The 9413-nt window shown below is 39.7% G+C and overlaps 1 protein-coding gene across 2 annotated transcripts in view; it reads right to left on the minus strand.

Annotated features, from left to right (window-relative positions):
- Window positions 1–1865: 1865 nt before the first annotated feature.
- Window positions 1866–9413, minus strand: part of LOC118424843 (RNA-binding protein FUS-like) — a 21435-nt gene continuing 13887 nt past the window's right edge. For both annotated transcript variants that reach the window (XM_035833644.1, XM_035833643.1), the window contains 8 exons: window positions 9074–9192; window positions 8562–8691; window positions 8096–8209; window positions 4333–4359; window positions 4039–4108; window positions 3572–3642; window positions 3097–3226; window positions 1866–2299 (listed from right to left, as the gene is read on the minus strand). In XM_035833644.1, the coding sequence (XP_035689537.1) occupies window positions 2260–2299; window positions 3097–3226; window positions 3572–3642; window positions 4039–4108; window positions 4333–4359; window positions 8096–8209; window positions 8562–8691; window positions 9074–9192 (701 nt within the window). In that variant the 3' untranslated portion in view covers window positions 1866–2259. The remainder of the gene's footprint in view (window positions 2300–3096; window positions 3227–3571; window positions 3643–4038; window positions 4109–4332; window positions 4360–8095; window positions 8210–8561; window positions 8692–9073; window positions 9193–9413) is intronic.

Consider the following 9413-nt stretch of genomic DNA (forward strand, 5'->3'; position numbering starts at 1 on the left):
AAAACTGTTCCCCTATAATTAGGTGAAAACATCGCGGACGAGCTGACCACCACATACCCGAAGCCTGGCTTCCAGAACGCCCCTAAGTTCTGTGAGGACCAAGGAAACGCCATGGCTACCTACAACTTTACTGTCCCCATGGACCTGGCTCCAGGTTAGGACAAGATCCATTCCTCTAGATGTGTGATAGTGCACTTTAACATGTATCACGATTATCTACATGTACTACAACAATGTTTTGATAAGCTACAATGAAACGCCATGGCTACCTACAACTTCACCGTTCCCGTGGACCTGACTCCAGGTTAGGACATTTCTCTAGATGTGACAGGGCACTTAAATATGCATCAAGAAGATTTAAGAGTATGTACTTATGCAATGCTTAGTGTAACTGCTCGGTAAGTAGCTTTATCATCTTCTTGTATTGGTTGCAAACTACTGTATGTGATTATGACCTACATGAATATTGTGTGTATTAGACAATCTCACCAAGATAATATTAGTAAAACTTCAAGAGACAAATTGTTCTTCACACATAGATATGTGACAGAAATAGCATACCCTCTATTCACTGCATTTATCACTCAGGTCGTCACACTTTTGTCTGGAAGTGGATTCGAACCCGTACCGTTAACCCCTTCACTAGTTGCTGGGAGGCCGATGTGTTCAGCACTAAAGCACAGAGGGACGCGCACTACCTGGCCACGGTACAAAACCCACTTTCTAAAAACAGCCAAATTAGACCACAGCACATTGAACAGTCTTCTTCAACCCTCTTTAATTCTTCAGTAAACCATCTGTCACCTTCAAAATGTTAACTGAGGAATTCAAGAAGGTTGTGCTACGAAGAAACTTTGTTCAATTGATCTACCAACCTGGTGATACTATTTACCCCTAGACCACAGTACGTTCACTGCAAATAATAAAAAAACTGTTAGTTCTGTTGCATTACCAAGAAAAACCAGCAGGTGGTCCATTATCAACTATGACCTTTTGCCTTCCCAATATCTACCTACTAAATATCATTATGATCTGCCAAAAGCTGCTTACGGTATCGCTGGCCAAAATACACAGAAGCACAGACAAAACAACAGTTCTACAAGGTTCTGAAGTATTCTCCAAGCAGAAGAGCAAGTCGTTAACAATCCCAACTACTACTATATCTCCGACTCTGCTTGGATTACAGTTCTGAAGCTGTATACAAGTACATTTTGCAAAGCGTAGTTTGTTTAAACTTTATTTATTCATGAGCTCTTAAATCTATGCTCAAATTGGATGTATCTTTCTGCTTGTTCTACAGGGCCGCCCCACTGATGACATGTGGGATTTCTACCAGATCAATAACATTGTTGACGGAGAGATCGTGGATCCTCATGATCACGGGGAGATCATCACAGGCTGATCAAGTTCATTGAGGAACACAAAGTTGACCAGAAATGAAAAAAAAAATATGGAGCAAAACTGAGTAATGGTTGTCTTTGTGGTATCTAAGTTGTTCCAGAAAAGTATTGTTTAGCACGCAAAAAAAACCTCAGGCACCAACTGGGTTAGTTTTTGTGGTTTCTTACAATCAGCTAAAGCCAAAGGTAGGGAAGATATGTGAATATCACCATAGACTGATGGGCAGGTCTCTTATTTTTAAGATGAGATGAGACTAACTACATTGTAGTCTCTTTATGTAAAAGACTGTATAGTACAGTCCTGTTGGAAGTGTGTACAGTACCGTACCTTTAACATTTTTATTCTAGCTAATCATGTAACATGCATATAGTACACATATTTTGTATGTTTTAAGTACTGTGGTAATGTTTATCAATCATTCTTCCACGCACAACTGCAACACAATGTCCAAACAAACACAAGAATAACAGGAATGAAGTAATACTTTAATGACCAAAGAGATAGTAAAATGGAAGTGCTTGTTGTAATGCAAGAGTTGCACCTAAAAAATCAACTTGGTCCTGCTCTCTCACAAGCTTATTTCATACAGTACAAGTATCACCACTGACGTACAAAAACAAGGAAATGTTCTCAAAAGTGTGAGTACACACAAAAAGCCAGGATTTCTCATGTGTTACTGATACTACACTACAAACCTCGTAACAATACTCCTCGTATGAATCCCCCTCTTTAGTCTAAGGTTTAGTTTACAGACACCTTTACGTACTGGTACCTGACAAATCAGCATCAAAATGACAAACACGAGAAAGAACAGATTGAGCTGATTGGTTGTCAGCTCTGTGTTTGTCGCTATCGGCTCTAATACGGGCGGTCCCTACGGTCTGATCTCATGTCATCCCTGGAAGATATAACAAGGAAGAATGAATAACACAATTTCATAGCAAATGGAAGAACAAGTAAATCCAATTATAACTTATGTACAGAACAAAAATATGGTAAGCAAACTTTTGCCTACTAACACCTTTTTTTACATTTGTTTGCTTACAACCATGGCCATCTTAATACATCAGGGCTCGAAATACTTTTTTCTGCATACCTGCACTGGTGCAGGTAACATTGAAAATTACCTGCACCAGACAAATTCTACCTGCACCACTCTAAATTTAGGAAGTATGAATCATACTAAAATTGTCCAGAAGCCATTGCTATTTTTTCTTTTGTACTTTATAGGTGGTAACAGCCAATGCAGCTAAGAACAATCAACATGCACCTACTAGTACATCATAGGACAGTTATGTAAAGTTCTCTGTATAAAACCCAGTATATGGACCAGTGCAGGTTAGGTGCAGGCAGACACCAGAAATACCTGCACAGCTCCAATTTTAACTGCACTAACCTGCATATGCAGGTGGTATTTCGAGCCCTGTACATTGAAAGCTATCGAACCTGTTGCAAGAAACTTATCTGTGGCAATCAATGGAATAAAAATCAATTAAAAAAAACTGAGGGTAACATAAAAATCATGAAACTAGGAAATGTGCCTACAGACTTTATGACAATATACAGTATTGGAATCATAACCAAGTTGATGTCACAACAGATCTGTATCTGTATCTGTATTTACATAGCCAGTATAACCACCCTACGGCGTAACACACCAGCTTCGACATAACATTAACACATGACAGTCCTTACCTCTTCCCCCTGCCTCTGAATCCCCCGCGGTCGCCCCCACGGCCGCCACGGAAGCCTCCGCGATCACCCCCGCGCCCACGGAACCCGCCACGATGGCCGCCAAAACCACCGCCGCCATGGCCTCCGTCATCTGGCACAGAAAAAACAAAATTTAAGCATGTCTGTCCTAAATACGAAGAAAATGATAAATGAATATCACTTCTCCTTATGGTGTTTCAGTATACTTCAAACACTTATTTCCATTCTTACAGAAACGTATACATTCAAATACAGATGCATTCATCAAGTCACATAACACTGTCTGATACTGAAAGAAACCATACAAACTATTGTACTGTCAGTGCTCACATTGGCCAGGTGGTCCTGATGTCAAGGTGGTCACCTGTACAGGTTTGACTGCATCTTCAAAATGACAGTTCTTACAGTTTTACTGGTAGATATCACAAACATATTTTATGATATTCGGTTAACATACCTCCACCTGGCTTGGGTGCCTGGCATCGGTTGCAGGAAGTTCTCCAGGAGAAGTTGGTGTTACCACATTCCCTACAGAGGAACAGACAAATAACAGTTACACACTCGTACATGTACAGGAATCACTGTATATCCTAAAAGGTTGTTAAAAACAAAAGGAACGCAAGAAGTTGTCAGTTAACCAGAAAGTGATCTCGAAACAGTATAGTACACCAAAGCTTCTCTTCCACGAGAAAAAAAAAGATGCTATATGAAGTACCTGTGTGATTTCTCTTTCAACAAGCACAACGACTTATGGCTCTGCATCCTGTCCTAAGGACTGCAACCCTTTCCAGTAATGTGTATGTCAGGTAGGCAAAGAGAGCCGGGATTCAAACTCATAACTTTTGGTCCAGAAGCAGGATCACTAAACTACGGACTATACAGACTACAACAGTTGTTTGCTAGTAGCCAAGAATATTGTCTTACGGGTTGGGACAGCTCCAGTCTCCCTCTCGCTGTTCCATGGACCGGCCACCATCACGTCCGCCTCCACGGCCTGAAATAAACAAACAAAAACCATCAACTTTTTTCTCATTCGAGATTCTCCCATAATGTTCAAGACTATCAAGTTACAGTAATGCATTTAAAGTAATCCTTGCAGTAGGTACGTAATCAAATAATCATTTCAGAAATACTGCCATTTCTATTATTTCAGCAGACTGTTCTGTACGGTTTAATACAGTACTTCATTTGGTTAAATTGCTATGGAACTCGACTTACCTCCACCACCACCGAAGTCTCTTGGTCCTGTAATTAAACACACAAAAGAGAAGTATCAATTCAATGTAAGGGGTACAGGTATTCCTATTTCCTTTTTTTACTACTACTTTATTACATTTAAGAGTCATTGCACGAGAAAACCAGGCAAAACCAGGCAGAGGCCGGAAGATGGGGGTCGGCCAAATCCACTCAAACTTTTTATGTGTGATAGGTATGTGGAACTATGAACAGCCATATAGTTAAAACTCTCCAGCTATTTTTCGTTATGGCGTTCTGGGACCCCCCTCAGGGACCCTCTAAAATCCAACAATTTATGCCTGAAAATTACTGAAATTTCGATGGCTATTCTGAAAAATCTGATTAAGGTACGAACAAAAGTTTTGCAGTTCCATATAGCCTGGGTTCTTAAGTGTTACAGACCAAAAGTTGAAGATGATGTATTAAAGTTAAGAGGGTGTGTTAGGGGGTTACCTGAACCACTGAAAGCAGAATTTTTGTCACTGTAAATTTTAGTCATTTTTAAGGCGCAATAAAATCTATACCCAGTGGGTCTGGTGAATGGTTTTAATGTTGATAGAGAGAGGAACATCTACTTATTCAAAAACAATCGTCGTCTAATTGGGCCATACATAACGCGAGCCGTGAGAGGGGGGTCTTCATGGGGATTTTTCGGGTTTCGGTCTTTAGTAAATCGGGTGATTATATTACTCTATGGGGGGTAAGTCATGGCAAATGTTTGCAAAGTTGTTTGTGAACCATGCATAATTGTCAAAATATCATGTTTGATTGGCAATATTAATTTGGGCTCCATATGGGGGATTTGGGGATACTATAAAAGCAATTTTGCTGATTTTATACATTTTACTGTTGCTTTCTAATGTTTTGAAACTGGTATCTGTTCCTAAATTACTTTGTACCTACCAGATATGTCGTGCATAATAAGAAGGCTCTACATGGGGGTTACCAGGACTCCACAAATGTGATACCATTGAATAGAAAGGGCACATGGATGCGGCTCTACTTCATACATATTGAGAATCATAGAACAAGACCACAACAAAGGTCAAGATTAACGCTTTTGGGGATGGATACGTGTACATTATACTTTTTTCATCAATACGGGTGCACTATAGGTACTGCTATAGACATGCTGATTAGGGAACTGATGCGAGTCGGTTAATAAAAAAATGGCCGAAAAAATTTGCATCCATTATGGTGAGGTGGTGTGGTCAGGAAAGCTGAACAAATGACAAAACACACAGAGTATGATATACCAAACAGATTCTTGATTTTCATTCTTTCACATCTTCTCGTTTGACCTTGGAATTGAAGTTGGCATTCTAAGTAATTAGTACGCATTTACGTTTGCCGATGTGTTTGCAATCTACGGCATATAGTGCTCATTTTGTAGCTGCTATGAATTACAGTATGGTTTAAATCTAAACGTTTTTTTCTGACAATGAAAAAAACTTGTAATCGATGTGCACACCACAAGCCAAAAACAAAGTCTTTGACGAATCCTTTACATAGAACTACATTAGATTTAAAAAATCTGATGAAACATTTAGCTGTAATTGCTAACAGACTCTGGTCGGACCTAACACTAGACATATTGCAATTGGGTACAAAATCTCTTGAAAGCCTTTCTTTTTACATTTTTGGTAAAAAAACTATGAAAAAGCAATTTGCACATGTATGTGCATGTGCCTAGGATAGTTTCCAATAACTGTATGAAAGGAAGTGTTATGTAGCCTATAACGGGCAGATGAAAATGGTCTGATACAAGTTTTAGTTACTTTAGCTTTAATGATTCAAGGCCGTTGGTTATTGCCAGTTCACTCAAGTTTACATCTTTGAACATGAAAAGATGAATGTAGTCAATGCTAGTATATAGTGTGTTTGCCGTGTCTGCCACTCGCCTTCCTCTTCTATCCGTCTAAATTTAGTGTATTGACTCCATGTTAGTGGCCACAGATTCTGTGCTTTCATGCTGTCTCTGTGTTACTGAAAGGCTTGTACAATATTGTAATCTGCTTGGCCGTAATTTTTGTAATTTGTTACTTTAATTTATTATTTTGTAGCGTAATTTTGACAAAAGTGCTATATCACCACTTAAACAAAAGTAAACTGTCCTTTGCGTTTGAATTTGCGTCTCGACAGTTTACTTGATACTAAAGGGGCTCTATATGTAAAGGGTTTGTGATAGATTTTGTTTTTGGTTTGTCCTTATGGTAATGAATGAATAGCAATTGATGTACAGCACTTTGTGACCTAAACTGTGGGCTATGGTATATCGTAATTGATAAAAAAGTACAATGTACATGTAGTCATCATTTAAATAGCCTTATTGAATATTGACATGATAAAGGCAACTTTTTTTCCAGCCATTTCTATATTCGTATACTCACATCAGTTCCAGAAATCAGCATGACCTTATAGTGGTGAATGAATAGTCATTAGGCATATTAACAAACCATTGATGTAATGTTGTTTGTCTATAGCAGTACCTATAATGCACTCATATTGATGAAAAAAAGTATAATGTACACGTATCCATCCCCAAAAGCGTTAATCTTGACCTTTGTTGTGGTCTTGTTCTATGATTCTCAATATGTACATGTATGAAGTAGAGCCGCATCCATGTGCCCTTTCTATTCAATGGTATCACATTTGTGGAGTCCTGGTAACCCCCATGTAGAGCCTTCTTATTATGCACGACATATCTGGTAGGTACAAAGTAATTTAGGAACAGATACCAGTTTCAAAACATTAGAAAGCAACAGTAAAATGTATAAAATCAGCAAAATTGCTTTTATAGTATCCCCAAATCCCCCATATGGAGCCCAAATTAATATTGCCAATCAAACATGATATTTTGACAATTATGCATGGTTCACAAACAACTTTGCAAACATTTGCCATGACTTACCCCCCATAGAGTAATATAATCACCCGATTTACTAAAGACCGAAACCCGAAAAATCCCCATGAAGACCCCCCTCTCACGGCTCGCGTTATGTATGGCCCAATTAGACGACGATTGTTTTTGAATAAGTAGATGTTCCTCTCTCTATCAACATTAAAACCATTCACCAGACCCACTGGGTATAGATTTTATTGCGCCTTAAAAATGACTAAAATTTACAGTGACAAAAATTCTGCTTTCAGTGGTTCAGGTAACCCCCTAACACACCCTCTTAACTTTAATACATCATCTTCAACTTTTGGTCTGTAACACTTAAGAACCCAGGCTATATGGAACTGCAAAACTTTTGTTCGTACCTTAATCAGATTTTTCAGAATAGCCATCGAAATTTCAGTAATTTTCAGGCATAAATTGTTGGATTTTAGAGGGTCCCTGAGGGGGGTCCCAGAACGCCATAACGAAAAATAGCTGGAGAGTTTTAACTATATGGCTGTTCATAGTTCCACATACCTATCACACATAAAAAGTTTGAGTGGATTTGGCCGACCCCCATCTTCCGGCCTCTGCCTGGTTTTCTCGTGCAATGACTCTTAAGGCTTTTATAACACTATAAATGCACTGTTTGCATAGATTAGCTTCGCTGTAGATGAAGATTGGATTTGCGGTGTTTTTGAGTTCACAGTAGTCACTAGTCACAAACAGAATCAGAATTACTGATTTTGGAAACAGTCAGACGTTTCAGATAGCTCCGACTATCTTTCAACAGTGACACTTCCTATTGGTGACCTGTAACAGATTTTTGAAGATGCAGGTTTTAATGAAATTAACAACAATTACCTCCGAAGCCACGTCCACCGCCGCCGCCGCGACCCCCTCCCCGTCCGAATGGCCCTGATCTGGGGCGCATCTGTGCCAGCTCCACCTTGATCTTGTTGCCAAGGAACTCTTTATCTGTAAGGACAATACGCAAGGATGAGACACACATGAGAACATGTATTAAAATGCCTGGAATAAGATTACCGGCTTGACAGCACAGGACATAGTGATGTGCAAGATTTTAATTTCATCATGACTTGCTGTAAGTTCATTTAGTTTTGAGGGGACTGATAAAATGTAACATTACAGTCACAGGAAAAATCAGTCTCTCATGGTGCTAATTGTTCACACAATTCTGTACCACACTAGCGAAGCAAGAGAAATGCACATTTGCATCATAATACATGTAAATTCAAGGAGGGGAGGTCACCACAAAGTTTATCTCAAAACCACTGTAAGCACATCAACATTTTGGGTAAATCCGTACCGTTGAACCAGTCGATGGCAGCCCGTGCTGAGTGTGCGTCGTCATAGGTAACTGTGGCCTCGCCCTTTGGTGACCCCGTCATCTTGTCCTTGTAGATCCAGATCTTGGGCTTGTGGGTCTTCTTGTCCATCTGGAGGATATCAAAAGGAATTTAAGTCAAGTCATGAAATAGTTGCAATTGTTTAAAGGCAAAACTCAAGTGTACATTATAATATGCATTACATGTATTTGTCAGGGGGTTCTCTATACGATGAGCAAATGTATGCAAGCTAAATTGACAATGTGACTTGATGTAATGCAGAGAAACCCTGCAGTAGACTGAATAGGAAAATATCAACTTTCTCTTACAAGCTTTTAGACAAACTGATTAAACATCGCTTATAGCAGTCTGCCCAACATCCATCCAGCGGAAAGGGACCAGTTACAGCCTTGGACAGTAAAGTTTGTGTTACACAGACTTCTTTTAGACAGTCACACAAGATAGACAAAATGTAGCATTGAGATGCAGCTACCTTGATGATGCCGATGGACCCAAAGTGGCTGGTGAGATGGCCTGCCAGTTCCTCCTCCCTCATGCTGGTGGGGAGATTCTGCACAAAGATGGTGTCCTGCTGCACCTGCATGTCTCCGTCTGTTGCGGGAACATCATTAACCTTTAGCACACTGACGCCAGCATCTGGCTCTACTTTACTCTCTACTGTACATGGGGTTTAAGAGACAAGGAGAAGGTTCACCATGTTAGCACCTGGGATCAAAAGTCCAGTTATTATAGACAGATCCCATAGCCCCACACTCCTCCATCACCATGTGCAGGGCTCGAAATACCCCCTACATATGCAAGAGTTATAGTTC

The sequence above is a fragment of the Branchiostoma floridae genome, chromosome 10 (assembly GCF_000003815.2).
Source record: "Branchiostoma floridae strain S238N-H82 chromosome 10, Bfl_VNyyK, whole genome shotgun sequence".
Lineage (NCBI taxonomy): Eukaryota > Metazoa > Chordata > Leptocardii > Amphioxiformes > Branchiostomatidae > Branchiostoma > Branchiostoma floridae.